This window comes from Protopterus annectens, chromosome 5.part0, assembly GCF_019279795.1.
Source record: "Protopterus annectens isolate FY-2018-M chromosome 5.part0, PAN1.0, whole genome shotgun sequence".
Classification (NCBI taxonomy): Eukaryota; Metazoa; Chordata; order Ceratodontiformes; family Protopteridae; genus Protopterus; species Protopterus annectens.
The window spans coordinates 1,696,410,702-1,696,433,764 of record NC_056735.1 but is presented as its reverse complement, the minus strand read 5'-3'; the positions used below and the strand labels follow the sequence as shown (position 1 = coordinate 1,696,433,764).

Sequence of the window (23,063 nt, the reverse complement as noted above, 5' to 3'; positions counted from 1 at the left end):
TGGCCTGGACGGAAGCCATGCTGGGTAGGAGTGAGAAGATTGTTTTGGGTCAGGAAAGGCATAAGTTGGAGGTGGATGCATTTTTCTAGGATTTTGGAGATTGTTGAGAGCAAAGCAGTGGGGTGAAAGTTTGAGATGCTGCTATTTTTGCCTCCTTTATGAAGAGGAAGAATATAAGCTGAGCGCCAGAGTTTGGGGACGTATGACTCTTTTATGGATCGGTTGATAATGATGCTGATTGGGAGAGCAATGCCATCAGCAGCAGATTTTAGGAAGGAATAGGGAATATTGGGAGCATTAGAGCAAGGTTTAAGTTTGGACAAAAGTTTTTTTTATAACGTTAGTGGATATGGGTTTGAGATCAAACAGATGATGTGCGTTAGAAGGGGGAAAGTGTAGCGCACTTGGGTTATTATTAGGAAATGTCTTGGTGAGGGTAGTAATACTGTCTATGAAAAATGAGTTAAATTCAAAGCCTAGTTCAAGGTCCGATTTACTTGGGTCAGGACAGGGATTATTCTTGGAGCCTGGATTGTGGAGTGAGTTTATTGACTTCCAGAATTTTTGTTTTTTTTTATTGTTATTGGACTGAAGTTTGATATAGTAGGATTTTTTTGTCTTTGGTGATTAGTCGTTTTGCACGGTTGTGGAGCTGTTTATATTGGAGCAAGGTATTGGCCAGTTTATTGTTTTGGTAAAGCTTCCATAGTTTCTCTCTGTGGTGCATAATCTGTTTTGTCACTTTGGATAGCCAATGAGCAGTTTTAGTTTTTATCCTTTTGTTTCTTAGTGGGGCTAGTGAGTTTAAAGTAAAAAGGAAGACAAAGTTAAGTATTCTATAGCTTTGTCAAGAGGAAGGATGTTTTGAATTTACCAGTTCATTTGTTTGAAAGTATTTGTGAAAGTAGTTGGGTTGAAGCTACTGAGGTTACGAGTTTGAATGTATTGATGCTGGTGTGGGGAGAAACTAGTTGAGCAATGCATGAAGGCTGGGAGGTGGTCGCTAAAGGTATCAGGAATTGTGCCAGAATTGGTTATTTTATTTGAATCTGAGACTAGGATCCAATCTATAGTGGATCCGGGAGGGTTTATTTTGTTAGGCCGAGTATTGGAGAGGATTATTTGAGTGAAGTTATAGAGGTTAATGGATAGGGAGGGAGAGGGGCAATTGATTTTATTCCAGTCAATATTCACATCACCAAGGATATAAGTTTCATAGGTAATTTCAGTAAAGGCCCATAGGAGAATATTTTTAGTGTAGATTTAGTGTATATATCTATATATATATATATATATATATATATATATATATATATATATATATATATATATATATATCTTTTGTAGAGTGTTCAAACTGTTTATAGTGTTTTTACTGTACTTTAGAGCATGTAGCTTTATATGTTTGCCATTCTTAGTTTCTGTTGTGTTTTGTGTACTTTTCTTGTTGGTTGTGCTAGTCATGTCAGAAGAACCTTCCGGCTTTAAGAGATGTACTTCTTAGGGGCACAAGATCCCTTATTCTTATGCCCACAAGAAGTGCATCTGCTACCTGGGACCTTGGCATTTGTGGTTAGAGTGTGATATATGTGCTTCCTTTAATACCAGGGCCATCTCAGATTGCTGCAGTAAGTTAATATTAAAGGACTTACTACCAGCTTCTTCATCTTCTTCTCCTCAGGCTTAAACCCACTCTAAGTCTCATCATGGCTCCTCTGAATCAAAAAACGATCACTGCAGAAATCACTGAGGGCCTCTGCCTCTTCGGAGCCACCTCAAAAAAATTCATGGACTCCAAATCTGATGACAGTGCTATTTCCTTCGGCTTCACAGTCCTCTTTGGTTGGACAGGAGTAATAACTATTACTAGCTCCCACATACCATCTACCTCCTGTTTGGATCCTAAACCTTCAGATTCGATGACTAAGAGCTGATCTCCAGAATTTGTTTTGAACCAATTTCTCCAACTTTGCCCTCGAGGTTGTTAGAAATCACAAAGATGCATTCCAGGCCTGCATCCTTGGCATCATCCAGATCCTCTAGGAGCTTGACTGAGGCAGATATGGACAGGATGATGCAGAGATCTCTCAGGGCTCAGATCCAGATGGGGATCCTGTCAACTCCACCCTATCTCAGATCCGTGAGTGCACCTCACCAATCAATACTGTCTCCTTCTCTGATCAGACCTGTAGTCTCAGGATCCAAGATCCTTGAGATGGTCAGTGTCAAATCCAAGGAAACTCATTTCCTCGAATCTGGTGAGTTCCCTGACTGGCCCTGCTCCAGTGTTGTCAGATCAGAGTGGGTTTCAGATCTGAGAGGTTGGCACCAGCTCCAAGGGGTTGGGTTCAGCTCTTACTTTGTCAGATCAATCCTTTCCCCTTGGTGCCCTGGCCCTTGACAGCTTGGGTCCAATTCTCTTTGGAGGGTTCTGTTCCGGGGTTGGCCCTAACCTCTTGTCCTCGGCTGCCTTGGTCCTGAGGAGTGGGGAAAAGCTGGTCCCTGGGTGTGTCAGCCTTCCAGGTAGTAGAAAGAGTCTTCCCTTTGCATAGAGAGCCATCATCTCATGTCTTGGGTCCTACCCCTCACCCCTTATCGGGTCCAAGGATATAAATAGGAATATCTTGCCCAACGCTTTATGTAAAGACATACAGTTTACTGACAACACTCATACTTTTAAGTTTGCACTTTTGAAAACACTACCATTACCTTTAAGAGGGAGTAACATGAAAGATCTTACTGAATATAAAGAACTTAAATGGATCTTCAAGTTCAGAGCTCATATTACCCCTGGTCTTAATGACATGGTAACTTTAAAGCCTTATTTAAGGCACTTGCATAATCAAGTCGAATAGCATCATGTAACTAATTTACCTTCTGTATAAATGGATTCAGCTTTGGTTGTTTGTATCTGCCTGATGAAGCTTTTATGGTGACACTTGCGTTTTTATCCTGGTTTTTATACAAGTTTTATTAAAAGTTTGTTCATGGTTCCTTTTTTTCCCATTTTCTTTTTCATTTATTCCATCCACCTAACAAGAGTCCAGAGCGATGGACAGATTTGTAAAGCCGTCTATGCCTCAGCCACATTCGCAGTGAGGGTGTTAAACTACCTGGCACATTTTACTTGCTTACAGAGAGAATTTATCAAGGAGCTGTCCAACTCTCACCGAGTCATGCTGGCGGAGGATCTTAAAAAGGTTTCTCTCCATCTGGCTACTCTTTCATCAATTTCCAATTCATCGATGAGGCTGATTTCCCAGACAGCAGAGGATGCCTCATGGGCAGCCGGTTCAGGCATAGCTGTTAGGATACATGCCTGGATGAGGTTATGTGACTTTGCTGAGCCCTTTAAGGCATCTTTTTTTAATGCCCCCTTTGATGGCTCCTCCTTGTTTGGGCCATCAGTGAAAGATACGCTTTCCCACAGTGAGTAGAAAGAAAAGCCCTTGTCTGCCATAGGAATTAAATTTTCTACCCCTCAATGAACATTTTCTAGATATAACAAGGTGGGAAGAAAACCTGGTTATGGAAATCTCAGGGACCTTTTCAAGACCCACTCGAGGGCACTTCCTCCAGAGGAGGAGGGTCATATTTCCCTGCACCTGGATGCCTGGACAAATCTTACAAACAGACTCTAGGATTTATAAGAATGTAACTGGATACTATGACTCAAGTGACATCATTACCTCTTCATCGCGTCACATCTTCGAGAAATCAGGTGTGGGACTTACTGTCTCATTTGTCCCCTCCAGCAAAACTAGTGCTCCATGCTCTTGGATCAATGTCAGCTGCCATTATTCTAGTCCCTCTAGCGAGGTTCTTCATGCAAATCCTCCAATGGACCTTAGCGATACAGTGGTCTGTTCTTTACCAGTCTCTGTCTCTACCCATCAAACTCACTCCAATTTGCAAACGTCATATTTGATGGTGCATCCAGTCAGATGATCTGTTTTTGGGCAGGCCATTCTCACTTTCTCCCCCATTAGCCACAGTGACCACTGATGCTTCCCAGCTTGGGGGATCATTTCAAGGGAATGATGGTCCAAGGCATGTGGTCCTCCTCAGAGACCAAGTTGCATATCAGTGTTCTAGAGATGAGCGCAGCCTTCCTAATGTTACAAGCCTTTGAGGACATTCTCCCACTATTGACTATTGTGATACACACAGAGAACATGTCAGTAGTCTGGTAAATCAACAAACAAGGAAAAACCCGTTCCTACCCATTGTGCAGAAAGGTCATGAGGGTCTGGGAATGGGTGATTTCTTCAGACTGCTTTCTAATTGCAGTGCACAGACCAGGGAAAACCAATGCACTAGTAGACAGACTCTTTAGATCCATTCTGATTCCTCATGAGTGGTCTCTCCATGAGACAGTACCAAACATGATTTTCAGCCATTGGGACCAGCCTTGCTTTGACCTTTTGTATCTCCCCTCAACAACAAGTACAGCAAGTACTTCACTCTGATTCCCACTTGGGGGACACTAATGGATGGTGTGATTCATGATTGGCCCCCAGGTCTCCTGTATGTCTACCCCCATCTTTCATTGATTCCAAAGTTTCTACAGAAAGCAAGAAGGCTGAAGAGCTCAGTCATCCTCACTGCCCTTTCTGACCTCGACAGGTATGGTTCCCCTTCCTATTGTTCTACTTGTAATGTCCTCCTTGGATACTGATGCCCACTCAGGATCTCGTATCTCATCCATCAGGAACTCAGCATCCCAATCTCCATGCCCTCAAACTAACTGCATGGTTTCTCCAATTCTAGTTATTGTAAGATGGTCCAGGCTCACTTTCCCAATTTATGATATTGTCTTGGCTTCCGAGAAAGCCTTTACCAAGAAAGTCTACGGAAGCAAATGGAAAAGGTTTTCTATATGGGCTTCCAAAGAGAATATTGACCCTTTCTCAGGTCCTACTATGGTCATCCTTCTTTTCCTCTCTACTCTTTTTAAGGAAGGGGCCAGGCTTTGTACTATTAAACTTCAGTTAGCAGCCATATCCAACTTCCATGCTGAAAATTAATCCTGTTCTTTGACAGCTTCCAGATTATGTAAAGCTTTCATAAAAGGAATTTTTCTCCTTAGACCTCCAATAAAGGATGCCTCTCCTCCTTGGGATCTCATGGTGGTCTTCCAAGAATTGACTCAGGTACACTTTGAACCTGCAAACAGATGCAATATGAAGTTTCATTTTTGGAAAACAATCTTTTGGTAGCTATCACTTCAGCAAGAAGAATTTCTGAGCGCCAGGCCTTATCAGCTAAGCCTTACATTATTTTCCATAAAGATAGCATGTCTCTTTGAACCAACCCTTCTTTTCTGTCTAAAGTGGCCACAGAGACTAACATTAACCAGTCTATTCAATTGCCAGTTTTCTTTCCAAACTTTACTAATGAGGGTGAATATGTGCTGCATCTTCTTGATGTCCATAGACAACTATATTTTTATCTTCACAGAGCAAAACAGTACAGGAAGTCTGATCAGTTGTTTGTCTCCTATTCCCCTAACTCCTTAAATCAAGCAGTTTCCAAAATTACTCTAGCTAAATGGATTACTGAATGTATTTTGCTGATTTATTCTCAGCAATGGTTTGGAATTCCCTTGTCCTCCTAGAGCTCATTCCACTAGATCTATGGCTACTTCTTCTGCCTTCTCGTCAACAACTTCCATTGACAATATCTGTGCTGCAGTAACTTTATCTATGACTCATACCTTTGTTACACATTACAAATTGGACATTGTCTTCAGAAGCAGAGTTTCTCTGGATTGACAGTGCTCCTACATGTTCTTCCTTTAGGGCCTCTCGAGAATTATGCAGCTGTGGACTTTGACCCATTTGTGAGGAAGAATGAAAAGGACAACATCAGATTTAGAAGTTATGTACTTACCATAACTTGGCATCTGTGTTATCCATTTTCATGCTTCCTCATATTCCAGGACAGCCATCCCCCAGCCTTGTCACTCCTAGAAGGATCTTTGGATGGTAATGAAACCTTTATGTTTCTGGTTTGAGCCTCAGTCTCTTTCTTCTGTCTATTCTGTCTCTATAATACAGTGGGCAGCAAGGATCCAAACTCGATCTGAGGAGTTAGGGATGGTATAGAGCATTATGGGGAGAGGGAGGAGATCAACATTCGGATCCAAGTCTTGTAAATGTGGCTGAGTCGGACCCAAGGATCAGATCCGTAACCCATTCATGAGGAAGAATGAAAATGGGCAACACAGATGCCAAGTTATGGTAAGTGCATAACTTCTAATTTCCCATGTATAACTCTGTTCTCCTTTGCAAAAAATACTGCCATCCACCTGTTAGCTTTAGCAGGTCTTGATGGAGGTTGCCATCCACCTGTGACCAAAGCAACAGTGTTGTTACCATTATTAAACACTCAAAACAAACTCAGTAAAAGTAAGCAAACTAAAAAGAAACAAATGGGATGTGCTCCAATTACCTGCAGGTTGTACTTGTAAGCAAAGGCACTCAGTCCGTGAGTTCAAAAGTAAAACAATTTATTTTTAAGCACTAATACAAGCTTTTCATCAGTTACACTCCAACTTCATCAGAAAACGGATAAAACAGCGTCTCCCTCAAACCATTGCCTTAAATACAAAATTTCAAAAAGTTAAAAATCACACGATCATTGATTTGTGTCGGGCAGGATGTCAGCACACCCACTGAACCAAGTAGTATACAATGAACTAGATTAACATTCTAAAAAAAATATTAAAATATCTAACAAAATGTTAAAATAGTCACAATTTAGTCAGTATAAATATAAATAACAAAACATTATGCACACCGCTACATTTAACACCTAAAATGTCTACGGTGGTGGTGCTAAATAATATTAAGTAAATCTAAAACTCGACTATAAGGAACTCATATATCACTTATTTGAAAGAGAATCACAAGAAACACCACAGTCGATAACTCTTTATAACCCAATGTATATGTGCTTAAGATAATCGACAAGTGTTGCATTAGAAATTTAGCATTCATGTTGGGTATAAAAATAAGCACTTGCCACAAAAATCAACCCGTCATCACTGTAAAAGACTGTAATGTTCTCCGCTGATGAAAACATAATGCGAGAACATGACGGTTACCTAATCAGTCCTAGACTGCAGTTGACAAAAAACACTTGTATATAAACTAACAGACAACAAAGAAATGAAAATAAAAATAAAAAATACAAATGCAAATGCTTGACTAACCCAGCTAGCTACCAACCCTGGAAAACTAGTGTACCGAGGAAGGTAAAACTTATATCCAATGTATTGGACTAACTTGACAAACACAGTTTCTACATAAAATAACTTTCCTTATGAAGGGCTATAAAAATGATTTTTAATATATGACAATATTAAGCAATCTGACCTCTGGTGAATTACCAGAGAGGACAATGTCCCTTCCATATATATGTCAAGACAGAAATGACTATGTCGAACCTTGAATAAGTATCCAAGAGTAAACTGGCCCTACATTATCTGATCGAACAGACTACTAGATGTGTAGACTAAAAAAAACAGATATACAGTAAATCCTACGTATACTAAAACTAAAAGAACTGAACTGACCTAACATGCCCTGCCAAATGGGACTTCTGAAAGGGTTAGGTGTCTCCTGAATATAACAAGTAAACAAGAATCATATGTAGGCTTGTTTGACTAAGGGAAAGTTCACCTGAAATGCCAAATTAATTAAAAAAGAGAAGAAGAAGGGACACGTGTGGGTACCAGCAATTATTATCTGTTAAGCCTCTTGAGCTTTATTAGGCAAGTTATGGACAACATGCCATTTAAGCCAGGGGCATGGCAGGCATCTAACCTGATTTGCCACGACAACTCTCTACTCTCCAAATGGAGGGTGGTAGGTCCCCCCCTGACATCAGACTTCACCTGGTCAATAACGCAAAACAAAAAATTGTGGTTGGAGTTTTCTCCTATATGTCTGGCTAAGGCATTGTCCATCTTGCCTTTCCTGATGGCATAGAGGTGTTCATATATTCGTTCTTGCAATTTTCTGTCGGTTTTCCTGACATAAAAAGCTGGATAGCTTGAACACTGGGCCAAATACATCACTTGTGTACTAGAGCAATTGAATCTGCCCGTTATATGCAATGCCAAATCCCTAATTTCAACTCTAGACCCTGTCTTTATATGGCCACAGTAGTGGCACATATTACACTTATACATTCCGTTCCTGGTACTAAATGTCTTGGGTTTTTTCTCTACAATGCTTTTGAGGTTAAAGCCTCTCTTGAACACTATTCTTGGTGGTTCATCCAAAATTCTACAGATAGAATTATCCAGGGTTATCAAATTCCAGTTTTTTAGAATAATGGAAAATATCTCTCTAGCATTCATACTATATGCTAAAATAAAACTTTTGGACATTGGAAAAACCTCAGCCTTCCTCCCTGCAATAGTAACTTGTTCAGTGGTATTTTGATTTAAAATGGGTACATACATCCCTGAAGCTGTCTTGTTCTGGACCTTCCATAAAAGATCTTTTATAAGGTCTGCTGGATAGCCCCTGTTGGAGAAAAGATCTGCCATAAAGGCACATTCTTCCTCAAAAATCACAGTACCTAGATACCATTCGGGCAGTTCCAACAAGTTGGCCTTTGATGATTGATCTCTTTTGAGAGAAAGAATGACAGTTATTAAAATTGACATAGCTGTTAGAGGATTCCTTCCTATAGATCTTAGCTACAAAACATCCTTTCTGTTTATCCTTCATGAGATCCACATCCAAATAAGGTACCTGATCTGGAGCAAAATTATGGGTAAACTGTAAAAAATTTGTGGAAGAATTAAACATGTCTACTAATGAAATAACTGTCTCCTCGTTACCTTTCATGATGATAAAAATGTCATCAAGAAATTGTGTGTATAACACAACTTTCTCCACAAATAAGGGATTAGCTAAAATAAACTCCATCTCCCAGTCCGCCATGACCAAATTGGCCACACTGGCACCACATGGAGAACCCATCGGTACACCTATCAACTGTAAGTAAAATCTGTTGTTAAAAGATACAAAATTGTTGGACAATATAATGTCCAACAATTCACTTACCAGTTGGATGTCTTTGACAGGGGCCTTTTTTAAGGTCAACATAACTGGGATCCAATCTAAAGCAACTGAGTGAGGAATAGAAGTATATAAGTCTTTCACATCGACTGTTAAAAAGTGACTGTCCTCAATGTAAGTTGTTTGGTTAATCCTGGATAAAAAAGACCAGGAATCCTTAGAAATTTGGGGTTCACTAGCCACATATTTATTTAGGATAGTGTCTACCACTTTAGCACTAGAATAGGTTACGCTGCCCCTGGCACTAACTAAAGGGTGCATAGGTGGATCCAGTGGATTCTTATGAATTTTAGGTGATACAAAAATAATAGTGATTCTATAAATTGGTGGAGATATGAAATTCATTAAATCCAAATCTATAGATCCGGTGACAAACATGTCACTAAAGTAGGAAGACACTCTTGAGTTACCTATGTTTAATTCATTCCTTGATACCTCTTTATTAGACTCAGAGGAAAGAATGTCTTCTTTACATAATCGAGCTCAATCATAACCACCAGACCTCCACCCTTATCTGGATGCATAGCCCTCACTGAGGAATTGGCTAAAGAATCTAATAAAAGCCTCTCATCTTTACTAATGTTGTACCTGCAACATAGTTTAGGTAAAGGTTGGCTAAGAACATGCCGTATATCCAACTCACATATCTGTTCAAATAAGTTTAAAGATGGATGCAATGGTGGATTATACGTATTTGCCAAAAGAAATTCACCTTTGACACTGGTGAAGTTACCCATTAATAACTGGAGATTTAACTTTCTGATATACAATTTCAAATCTATAATAGATGATGCCACATCAGCCCTCCTGGAGGGGACATAGGAAAAACCTTTGGCCAACAAATCCACTAGTTCATTCTCAAAAACATAGTCAGAAAAGTTGTATATTTTAAAATCCTTTCTTGAATTGAATAAAATGTTACTTGGACTTGGCATGAGTTGAACAGTACCAGGCGTTGACTGACTCAATTTCTCCTGGTCCTGGACCGTTAGTTGGATTTGCGACCTTGGTCTGTCGGGGGGGACGAGGCTGAGTCCTGAAAATTTGGGCTCTCCACTTCCTCTTCAGGATTGTTGGATTTGTGGTGTGCTGCCAATCGTTCACTGCATCTAACTGGGTCCAAAATGTCCGTGGACACCATAGGGGTATTTTCCCTGTGGTTGGACCTCACATCCCTAAACGCCTCAGTGGAATTTGAAACCTCCAACCTTCATGATCTAAAAGACAAAAAATTGCCTTGGGAAACTGGAGGTTTTGGATAAGCAGTACTGTCTTTATAGACTTTGATGTCCCTTTTTAATTTTTTTGATTTTAGTTGAAGGGAGTTTTGAGATTTGTTGATCAATACTGTTATAGGTATGGTCATAGTCGAATCTGTACCTGTAAAAATTAAGGTAATTCTTTATTTCCCCATCCAATTTGTTGATGTCAAGAATTAAATTCTCAGCTGCCAACTGATAGTGGTTACTAATGAGGTCCATGAGTTCCAATCCATGTCTGTCGAACAGACAGATTAACTCCAGATGGTAGGGGGACCCCTCCTCCAAACCCATTGGATATTGCCAGGATCTAAGACCTTTGGGCACTACACCGGCCCATTTACATTCTCCAAAGTAAGCTACTTCAAGTTGGATTTTCCTTAATTTCATAAGGTTGTGGTCAAATATGTTCAATTTGGAGGGAAAGTCCAACAAACCGCCTGTGTCTTGATCAGGCACTAAGCTCCCACCATGATTTAAATTAGGCGTGCCTTGAGTTTTCAGTATTGATGTACTGCCGCTGGAGGAATGAGCCGCAACCATACCCCAGTCCTGTACTCCTGTTAGTAAACTAGTTTCTAAAGACTGGACTCTGATAGCTGAGGATGAGGCGGTTCGTTGGACCTTCCCTCCAAATTGAACATATTTGACCAGAACCTTATGAAATTAAGGAAAATTCAACTTGAAGTAGCTTACTTTGGAGAATGTAAATGGGCCAGTGTAGTGCCCAAAGGTCTTAGATCCTGGCAATATCCAACGGGTTTGGAAGAAAGGTCCCCATTCCATCTGGAGTTAATCCGTCTGTTCGACAGACATGGATTTGAACTCATGGACCTCATTAGCAACCACTAGCAGTTGGCAGCTGAGAATTTAATTTTTGACATCAACAAATTGGATGGGGAAATAAAGAATGACCTTAATTTTTACAGGTACAGATTCGACTATGACCATGCCTATAATAGTATTGATCAACAACTCTCAAAACTCACTTCAACTAAAATCAAAAAATTAAAAAGGGACATCAGTCTATAAAGACGGTACTACTTATCTGAAACCTACAGTTTCCCAAGGCAATTTTTTGTCTTTTGGATCATGGCGGTCGGAGGTTTCAAATTCCACTGAGGCGGATAGGGATGTGAGGTCCAACCACAGGGAAAATATCCCTATGGAGTCCACGGACCTTTTGGACCCAGTTAGACGCAGTGAACGATTGGCAGTACATCACAAATCCAACAATCCCGAAGAGGAAGTGGAGGGCCCAAATTTTCGGGACGCAGCCTCGTCCCCCCCGACAGATCAAGGTCGGAAATCCAACAGCCGGTCCAGGACCAGGAGAAATTGAGTCAGTCAATGCCCGGTACTGTTCAACTCATGCCAAGTCCAAGTAACATTTTATTCAATTCAAGAAAGGATTTTAAAATATACAACTTTTCTGACTATGTTTTTGAGAATGAACTAGTGGATTTGTTGACCAAAGGTTTTTCCTATGTCCCCTCCAGGAGGGCTGATGTGGCATCATCTATTATAGATTTGAAATTGTATGTCAGAAAGTTAAATCTCCAGTTATTAATGGGTAACTTCACCAATGTCAAGGGTAAATTTCTTTTGGTGAGTACATATAATCCACCATTGCATTTATCTTTAAACTTATTTGAACAGATATGTGAGTTGGGCATATGGCATGTTCTTAGCCAACCTTTACCTAAATGATGTTGCAGGTACAACATTAGTAAAGATGAGAGGCTTTTATTAGATTCTTTAGCCAATTCCTCAGTGAGGGTTATGCATCCAGATAAGGGTGGAGGTCTGGTGGTTATGAACGAGCTTGATTATGTAAGGAGGATGGAAGACATTCTTTCCTCTGAGTCTTATAAAGAGGTATCACGGAATGAATTAAACATAGGTAACTCAAGAGTGTCTTCCTACTTTAGTAACATGTTTGTCAACGGATCTATAGATTTGGATTTAATGAATTTCATATCTCCACCAATTTATAGAATCCCTATTATTTTTGGATCACCTAAAATGCATACGAATCCACTGGATCCACCTATGCGCCCTTTAATAAGTGCCAGGGGCAGCATAACTTATGCTAGTGCTACAGTGGTAGACACTATCCTAAAGAAATATGTGGCTAGTGAACCCGAAATTTCTAAGGATTCCTGGTCTTTTATATCCAGGATTAACCAAACAACTTACAGTGAGGACAGTCACTTTTTAACAGTCGATGTGGAAGACTTATATACTTCTATTCCTCACTCAGTTACTTTAGATTGGATCCCAGTTATGTTGACCTTAAAAAAGGCCCCTGTCAAAGACATCCAACTGGTGAGCGAATTGTTGGACATCATATTGTCCAACAATTTTGTATCTTTTAACAACAGATTTTACTTACAGTTGATAGGTGTACCGATGGGTTCTCCATGTGGTGCCAGTGTGGCCAATTTGGTCATGGTGTACTGGGAGATGGAGTTTATTTTAGCTAATCCCTTATTTGTGGAGAAAGTTGTGTTATACACACAATTTCTTGATGACATTTTTATCATCATGAAAGGTAATGAGGAGACAGCTATTTCATTAGTAGACATGTTTAATTCTTCCACAAATTTTTTACAGTTTACCCATAATTTTGCTCCAGATCGGGTAGCTTATTTGGACGTGGATCTCATGAAGGATAAAGAGAAAGGATGTTTTGTAGCTAAGATCTATAGGAAGGAATCCTTCTCTAACAGCTACGTCCATTTTAATAGCTGTTATCCTTTCTCTCAAAAGAGATCAATCATCAAAGGTCAGCTTGTTAGAGCTGCCTGAATGGTATCTAGGGACTTTGATTTTGAGGAAGAATGTGCCTTTATGGCAGATCTTTTCTCCAACAGGGGCTATCCTGCAGACCTTATAAAAGACCTTCTATGGGAGGTCCAGAACAAGAGAGCTTCAGGGATATATGTACTCATTTTAAATCAAAATACCACTGAACAAGTTACTATTGCAGGGAGGAAGGCTGAGTTTTTTCCAATGTCCAAAAGTTTATTTTAGCATATGGTATTTGATAACCCTGGATGATTCTATCTGTAGAATTGTGGATGAACCACCAAGAATAGAGTTCAAGAGAGGCTTTAACCTCAAAAGCATTGTAGAGAAAAAACTCAAGACATTTAATACCAAGAACGGAATGTATAAGTGTAATATGTGCCGCTACTGTGGCCATATAAAGACAGAGTCTAGAGTTGAAAGTATGAATTTGGCATTGCATATAACAGGCAGATTCAATTGCTCTAGTACACAAGTGGTGTATTTGGCCCAGTGTTCAAGCTGTCCAGCTTTTTATGTCAGGAAAACTGACGAAGAATTGCAAGAACGAATATATGAACACCTCTATGCCATCAAGAAAGGCAAGATGGACAATGCCTTAGCCAGACATATAGGAGAAAACTCCAACCACAAATTTTGTTTTGTGTTATTGACCAGGTGAAGTCTGATGTCAAGGGGGGACCTACCACCCTCCATTTGGAGAGTAGAGAGTTGTTGTGGCACTCAGGTTAGATGCCTGCCATGCCCCTGGCTTAAATGGCATGTTGTCCATAACTTGCCTATTAAAGCTCAAGAGGTTTAACAGATAATAATTGCTGGTACCCACATGTGTCCCTTCTTCTTCTCTTTTTTAATTAATTTGGCATTTTAGGTGAACTTTCCCTTAGTTAGTCAAACAAGCCTATACATGATTCTTGCTTACTTGTTATATTCAGGTGACACCTAACCCTTTCAGAAGTCCCGTTTGGCAGGGCATGTTAGGTCAGTTCAGTTCTTTTAGTTTTAGTATATGTAGGGTTTACTGTATCTCCGTTTTTTTTAGTCTACACATCTAGCAGTCTGTTCGATCAGATAGTGTAGGGCCAGTTTACTCTTGGATACTTATTCAAGGTTCGACATATTCGTTTCTGTCTTGACATATATATGGAAGGGACATTGTCCTCTCTGGTTATTCACCAGAGGTCAGATTGCTTAATATTGTCATGTATTAGAAATCATTTTTATAGCCCTTCATATGGAAAGTTATTTTATGTAGAAACTGCATTTGTCAAGTTAGTCCAATACATTGGATATGAGTTTTGCCTTCCTCGGTACACTAGTTTCCCAGGGTTGGTAGCTAGCTGTGTTAGTCAAGCATTTGCATTTGTATTTTTTATTTTTATTTTCATTTCTTTGTTGTCTGTTAGTGTATATACAAGTGTTTTTTCTGTCAACTGCAGTCTAGGACTGATTAGGTAACCGTCATGTTCTCGCATTATGTTTTCATCAGCGGAGAACATTAGAGTCTTTTACATTGATGACGGGTTGATTTTTGTGGCAAGTGCTTATTTTTATACCCAACTTGAACACTTAATTTCTAATGCAACACTTGTCAATTATCTTAAGCACATATACATTGGGTTATAAAGAGTTATCAACTGTGGTGTTTCTTGTGATTCTCTTTCAAATAAGTGATATATGAGTTCCTTATAGTCGAGTTTTAGATTTACTTAATATTATTTAACACCACCACCGTAAACATTTTAGGTGTTAAATGTAGTGGTGTGCATAATGTTTTGTTATTTATATTTATACTGACTAAATTGTGACTATTTTCAACATTTTATTGTTAGATATTTTATTATATTTTTTTAGAATGTTAATCTAGTTCATTGTATACTATTTGGTTCAGTGGGTGTGCCGACATCTTGCCCGACACAAATCAATGATCATGTGATTTTTAACTTTTTGAAATTTTGTATTTAAGGCAATGGTTTGAGGGAGACGCTGTTTTATCCATTTTCTGATGAAGTTGGAGTGTAACCGACGAAAAGCTTGTATTAGTGCTTAAAAATAAATTGTTTTACTTTTTGCCTTTGCCATTATCAAACAGTCTGATAAAAATATTGCAAACTAGACATATGCAAACACTAATCCTTATATGTAGCTATTGTACCTTTTCACTGACATCTGTAATTACAGAACATGTGATTTTCATATCCGACTGGTGGCTTGAGAGTTCATGCTGTGGAGTATTACCCTCAGTCAAGATTCAGTGCAACAACTATGAAAATGTAACCATATTAGTTTTCATTGTGTCTGTGCTGTATATGGCAGCTGAATTTGTTCCATGTTTTGGTTAATAACGTATGCAAATTACAGTGTGAACACCATGGTAATAGGTGATCTGTTTGACATGTATGTCCTTTGTTGTTCATAAACATCGATTATAAACATTTTTAAATAATCATGTAGAGCATACCTTGCAGTATTGACATATGCAGCTCTTTTGTTTATAAATAGCAACTATAAGCCTGCATTTTTGGTGTTTTTCTTTCAATTTTGAACATGTTTTATGGTATCTCATGATAAGATAAAAGATATTTGAAAAAAATAATAATCATAAGTATGTTAAATTATTTAACATGAAACAATGACAAGTAATGTAATTAAAACAAATGACGTTGAAGAATCTGAGAATCCAAGCAAAAAAGGCACATGCTATTATCCAATTCATGCTGTCTTTGTAAGAATTTAGAAGGAGCTCATTGCAGTACAGTTCTGCACACTGTCTCATTAGTTACTGAAATCTTTCCCTGTCTAAAAATACACCAATTATCACATACTTGCTTGAGTAAATGAAGGTAATAATTCTGATAATTAAACAATTATTACATATATTTAGATGAAATGATAAAATATATTGTAAATATTTAATTATTTAAGGGATGTTTTTTCACTTTGTAGAATAAAGTGTAGTGCACATGTATTTGCTTCTAACATGTGAAATGCATGTCATTTATTATGTGAATTTGTTTAACTGTTAAAGGTGTCCACTGAGGGCATAATGTTGTCAGATACTATCCTGTCGGAAATCCAGAAGACACAGTTGCGTTCCTTGGATGAATGGTATTTTACTGAACACTTTAGACAAAATATCTTCATACAGGTATGAAACTATTCATAATTTATAGTAGTTCAGGCCATTTGAGTTCTCAGGAATGCTACAAATAGTACTGTAAGAAAATGTATTTAACCTTCATGTAGTATTTAACTGTGAAACAGTAATTTGCAAGTTTAAATTTTGTTTTAGTTTGATGTGCTGTGTGACTTAGCAGATTAGTTCTCAACTGATGAGATTATCTTCCCTGAGGAAGTGGGGCCAAATTAATTGCAGGATAATAGTCAATGAATATGTATATTTGCTGCAAATCAGAATAATGTCCAAGGCAAATCATTATTTCAAGTTTGCGTTTATGTGTGTGTCTGTGTCTGTGCATTAACACACATACGTATGTCTGGGAAGGGAGTTGTTATGGTTGTTAATGGAGAAAATCAGTTCGCTACTGCATAGGAGAGCAAACACTTTTTGTTTGGGGAAGTTCAATGTACTTTCTGTTACTGAGATGTTCACAGACTTTTTTGGAGCATGAGGAAGACTTGCTGTGACAAAGACCAAGAATCTGTGTCTTACAGCAATTCACTAGCTATATTTACTTTAGCTTTCTATCAATGAACTCAGTAATGGTATAGTCCGATTAAAATACAGAAATCTACATCCATCCCCTATGATTGATCAAATCCTTGCTCCCCAAATGGGTGTTTAGTCACAGATTGTCAAAAATGCAGGTATCTTTAAAACAAACTGCATAATGGTAGCTCTGCAGAGAAGCAAGACACTCCAAGCAAGCATGCAAAAACACACACATGCACAAAAACCTCAATACTTCTCTTACTTAAATGTACTAACTCTATGTGTAAGCAGTAGTTGATACATAAACTGTGTTCTTGCAGTCAAAGTTTAAATACAGAAAATGCAGTCAGGAAGATCCAGATATTACTAATAGTTTCTTATTTATTTATTTGCTTGATAAATAGATGTGTGGATCAGAAAACCTCATTGTGTGGATTGTCATAAAACCTCTTTCAGCCACAACTTGCATATAAGGCAAAATACAAATAAAAAATAAAACTACAGTTATGAGCAGAAGGTTAGCCAACTCAACCAGCACCTTGTGCTAGTACAATGAACTAGCACCACACCTGCCTCAAGTGAAGTAGTTTTGCAAGATGCCAAATGACTAGCTTCCTGTAGTCTGCACCCACCCACCCAACTGTCTAGCTCTTCAAGTAAAGAGAAAATAAAAAGTCCCTGTGTTATACTGGCAAACAAACCAGGTGGTCAGATGCACAACACTCCCCTCCTGCCCCAGCCAGTGGGGTCCCATTTCTGTGTCCTGCCCCAACCCTTCTTCCTCTCATTATTTTAGTAAAAAAAAACTTTGTTGCCTGCACTGAGTGCTACAGTTTTCAGGTTTTAGTTAAAAAAATAAATAAATAAAAAATAAAAACAAGAAAAAAGAAAAAAAATCTTCTCTCTTTTATAAGTTCATAAGAGTATACTAGGCTAATGACCACTAGGGCATTTAAAAGCCTAGCCGTGCAACACAAATGTGATCTCAAATTTGATTTATATTTGAATTTTAGAGAGTAATTTACTGACTCTCTCTATCAGCGACATAGGAGTCAGACCAGGGGTGAATTTCCAATTACCCATTCACTGGTCCAAGTTGCACTTAAATATGTATAGGGAGGAACTGCTTCATGGGGATGAGGAGCCTGTTCCAGAGAATTGGAATTCTCTGAGAAACTTAACTGTCTCTCCAACATGTCCTGTTTATGTTGCAAGCAAAATTTAGGTCTTTTAATCTAATAGTTCTGATGTTTGTTTTTTGGATCTGCAAAAGAGTCATCAAAACAGGTTCCAGGGATTCCTTACATGCCAGGCAAATATCACCTGTTAGAAGTCTTTATGATACCAAGTAAAGAGACAGGGCTTTCATGCAATCAGTTTAAGACATTGTGTTTACTCCCTGTATTCTTTTTGTAAGGAACCTTTGTGGACATTTCAGTTACTGCATGTGTCTGGCCAGGTACATACCAAAGGGGTCATATTACTCTATGATGAGCCTGATGAAGGCCAAGTCGAGTGGTATGACAGCCTCTCTGGACCTAGATGTCATGTCCTTGCTTATAAGTTGAGCACCATAGAAAGATTTCCTTATTACCTGGGACACATGCTGGTCAAAGTCTAGGTTACTATCTACATGAGTTCCAGATCCCTTACTAGTAAATCAGCTTTTAAGGATATTTTATTGATGACGTAGTTACCCAAGAATGGCAGACTTCCAAAAGGTACAATAATGCATTTCTTGTTAATGAGTTTTATGGCATGGCTTTGGCACCAAGCATTTGTCTGTATTAGAGAATCTTGAAGGGTCTTTTCCTCTTGGGGGGAATTCAGTAACTGCTCCCAGTTTACAATCATGTGCAAACTTGTTTATCAAGAGGCCTTTCGACATCAACTTTGATATCCAAGAAGTAGATGCCAAAGAGGAGAGGCCTAGCACAGAGCTCTGGGGGGACTCCACTGGTGACCGACCTCTTTGTGGATGTGGTCTCACTGATTCTAACCTCTTGAGTCCTATCAGTGAGCCAGCTAGCTATCCAGTGTGTTATAGAAGGGTTTATATCTAGTGTTGTAAGTGTGTTGACAAAGCCCAAGTGAGGTATTTTATCAAATGTCTTGGAGAGATCTAGGTAGACAGCATGCACAGTTTTCCCTTCATCCATCGCCTTAGTGACTTTTTAAAGAAGTCTACCAAATTCAGTAAGCATGACCGTCCTTTGGCAAAGCCAAACTGGGATGGATCCAGTGTCTGAAGGTCTCCTATGTCATTGCTGATAATTTCCATGAGAATTCTTTCCATGGGTTTGCAAATAAGACTAGTCAGACTAATGGGTCTGTAGTTTCCAGGATTTGTTGAAGGCCCTGTCTTATTAAGGGGGATGATCCTCGCAGTCCTCTAGTCATGTGGCATAAAGCCTTTTTAAGACTGCAGTTAAATAATGACTCAAGGGGGCATTATAAGTTGTATTTTAGACTGTTCTGGAGGCATCCTAGGATATTATCAGGGCCCATTGAGGCCGTGTTCTTGGCTTTAGTGAGTGCAACCAGTCTGTACATCCTGGAAATGGATGAGATTGAAGGGGACATCGATGGTGTGTTGAAAAAAAAAAGAATTATGCTGGCAGTTGAAATTAAATGCATTCAGAAAACCAGGACTTAACTACTATTGCTCTGCTAAGAGTGTGTTGAATTTACGTAAGCTGCCACACAGTCTGTAAAGGTTTTGTATGGATTTTTTGAGGAATACTTTTATGTACTAAAATATACTAAATAATAATGAAAATGATGCATAGAATATGTATAAATATATATATATATATATATATATATATATATATATATATATATATATATATATATGTATATATGTTTAGGTACTATATAATAATAAAAATGATGTATAGAATATGTATAAATATATATATGTTTAGTTACTTTAACCTCAATTCTGCTTTGATTCAATTTATTGCATCACACCAGAGATTTAAATGGTAAATTCAAAACACACATTTTTTCATGCTGCTATTACCACATAGTATTGGTATAATTCCCCCATTTACTCTACTGGTGGATGCTCATGCACAAACCTTCACACTTGTATACATTAGTAGTTTACTTCATCCACTGTTTTCTGTATTTTTGTGTGTTTTTTCTACAAGCTTTCATTGTATAAACATGTTTTAGAGAATGTAAGCATGAAAACTGTCATAACTGTTTTTTGCATAGCACTGACAATTTTTCTGAGCTGTTATTAGCTTAGTTTTTATGCACACTAATACATATGCATGGATGTTTACTATAGCAATAACCCATGCCTGGGTGTGGGTAATGCTGGATTTACCCACGGTTGGTGTGGTTTGGTCAAGAGGGCAAAGCCCGAGTGGCCAAACAAAGACAACTGTGGGTAAATCCAGCATTACCCACACCCAGAAGTGGGTTATTGCTATATTAATGACATTATTTAAGAAAAAAAATTACTTTTCTTAAATAATGGCATTGTATAATGCCTCCTTGCTGCCCTTCCGCAACTGTCTGGTATTCTGATGTACTGCTCATGCGTATAGTTATGCAGTACATCAGAGCTGTGAGCAAAAGCAATGGAGAAAGCAAGATCTCCGTTGCTTTTTACAAACTGTCTCGCTATGTTAAAGGAGTTTAACATAGTGAGACAGCTTTAAAAAAAGCAATGGAGAATCTCCGTTGCTTTTTTTAAAGCTGACTCGCTATGTTAAACCCATTTAACATAGCGAGACAGTTTTGAAAAAAGCAACGGAGAAAGCAAGCTGTCCGTTGCTTTTTACACACTGTCTCACTATGTTAAATGAGTTTAGTTTGATCTAATCAGTAGTAGTGTGTGTGTGTGTGGGGGGGGGGGGCGCTTTCTATTCTAAAATGCACTTTCATAGCCCTGCTTATATTGTTTGCCATGAATAGGGTGGTTTAAAATGAAACAATACATATATTTTCCATACCTACTTCTAAGGATATAAAAACTGATATGTTTAACATTTTTAAAATATTTCTGATATTTTTGTTACTGAGGACCGCTTGTCTGTAACAAATAAAGGCTTGTTGCTTTGGAATATTACCTGGGTTTCATGATTTTTGGAAATTATTGTGGCTGAGCTCATAAACAAAGTTTTAAGACCACTAGTTCCTCTTTTTTTTATTTTTATTTAAGCTCCTGGCATTGAGCAATAATACCTTGAGGTTCTGTTACTTGAGTTGATTTTGCTTTATCTGTAGGTCTATCAATTTAGTATTGCCTTGTAAAGACACTATGGGGGCAGACAATGCCTTGGCCAGTATTCAAAAGACTAGAGGGGAAGGGTATAGACCATCATTGGCAAAGCAACATGGTCTGTTGACTATGTTGTCCCAAGCTGACAAATATTGGATCTCCTTAGAATGACACCAAAAAGACAGCCAGTTGAAATATGTAACTTTTTGCCATATTGTGGCATCATCCTCAGTGATGGCAATATGCTGCTCAGTGGCAGGCTCATACCAGCCTGACACACATAGACTGATAATATCTCTTTTCATATAGTTCAAGGAGGTATGTCTCAGGTCATTAATACCTATATGGACTATGATGGAATTGTACTGGTACCTGTGGCTTAATGATTTGAGTGCATGAGTGATTTGGTGATCCTGGCTCCAGATAAGCAACTAGCAGTTATCTTGTCCTTGTTCAGCCTGGTTAGAGGGGCATCAGTATATCTTACAATGGATTCCCCTATGATAAGAACCCTGGGAGTGAGTTGGCTTGCCTTAGGGGCTTAGTGTGTGGGGCTTCACTGAGAGTGACAGTATGTGTATGTTAGGTGGTATTTTTCTGAGTGCCTTTGGGCTTGCTGAGACATAGCTTTAACAGTAGGTGGTCTAGGTGATCTTTGTTGTTTAGGAAGATTGCTTTTAAGCACCTCAGCATACATTAATCTGTATATGTGTTGTGCATTGTGCCGGCTGGGTGTTGTTTGTGTGGTTTTGACAACCAAATGTGTACTTGTGTGAGAGAGTTTAGCATCCAGTGTCAGAGCATATTCTTTTAGGATTAAGATGTCATCGGTAAACATGAGACAATTGCTACATTGTCTCAAGATGCCCATGTCCACCAAGCCAGCTACAGAGAAGTTGGTAAACTGCATATTCATACTGTCCAGTCCTTTGAGTTGTGAGCTACAAGGGGGTGGTGTATTGGGGTTAGATGTCTGTTAAGGTTGTTTTGTGCAGAATAATAAAGGTGCTTTATTAAGACAGATTTTGCTAAACAGTAAAAAATTCTACTAACTAATGTTTACACAAAACTGAATTCTACTAAATCTGTAGGTACTGCCACTTGAGGCCTAAGTAGCTGCTCTAAGCTTGTTTGTGCACAAGGCATTTGCACTATATTCCTACTTTACATGTTACAGATTTATGGATCATTCTACAGAGAAAATGTGTTTTCTAAGTGTTTGCTGCTGTACTAGACCCTGCTAACCCATGCAAAATGTATAGCAGCACAAAAAAAACACAGAAAATTAAATAATGATCCCTCTGGCCAATAAAAGAACTACACTATGAGTTCTTTTGTGTATTTGCCAACTCAGATAGACTAGGCAAACACCTTCTGCCACAAGATGAATAAACCCAGTCCTCTTACTGTAAAAACAAAGTAGAAGAGACCCACAGCTGCAGTGCTAACACAAATCACTTAAACAACTATCTGGAAATGCCATACTGAAAGAAATTTCAAGAGAGTTTCAGTGAGAGGAAGAGCATTTTTTTACAAAAATTTCAATAAAATGCACACATAAAAGCAGGAAACATAAGTGATCACTCAAAATAACTTAAATGCAGTTTAGCAATCAAAAGTACTTAACTTTGTCAGGATGGCCCTAGATACAAATGAAACACTTTTGGAATGCAGGCTAAGGCTACAAGCTTTAATGAGCTCCAGGAAAATGAGCAGGAGACAGTATGCAGTAAAGGAGATTTACTTAAGAACAATACTGGTTTGCTGGGTGGATGTTCAGTATCATGGGTCTGTGGAAAGCAATGGGTAGGAAAAGTATATAAATAGCTTGTACAACAGTCAATAGTTCTGAAAAGGGAGAGTCTTTGGAAATCAGATAATCATAAGGGGTAGAGGGCAGATTTGGAAATCAGATAATCATAAGGGGTAGAGGGCAGAGGCACAGCTTTACAAAACAACAGCAGACGGGTAGGACGGTTGGGAAA

The 23,063-nt window shown here is 38.6% G+C and overlaps 1 protein-coding gene across 1 annotated transcript in view; it reads left to right on the top strand.

Annotated features, from left to right (window-relative positions):
* The window catches only part of SPAG17 (sperm associated antigen 17), a 3,638,922-nt gene that overhangs the window by 1,557,989 nt on the left and 2,057,870 nt on the right, over positions 1 to 23,063 (top strand). The window contains exon 17 of the mRNA XM_044071485.1: positions 16,197 to 16,316. Within this exon, the coding sequence (XP_043927420.1) occupies positions 16,197 to 16,316 (120 nt within the window). The remainder of the gene's footprint in view (positions 1 to 16,196; positions 16,317 to 23,063) is intronic.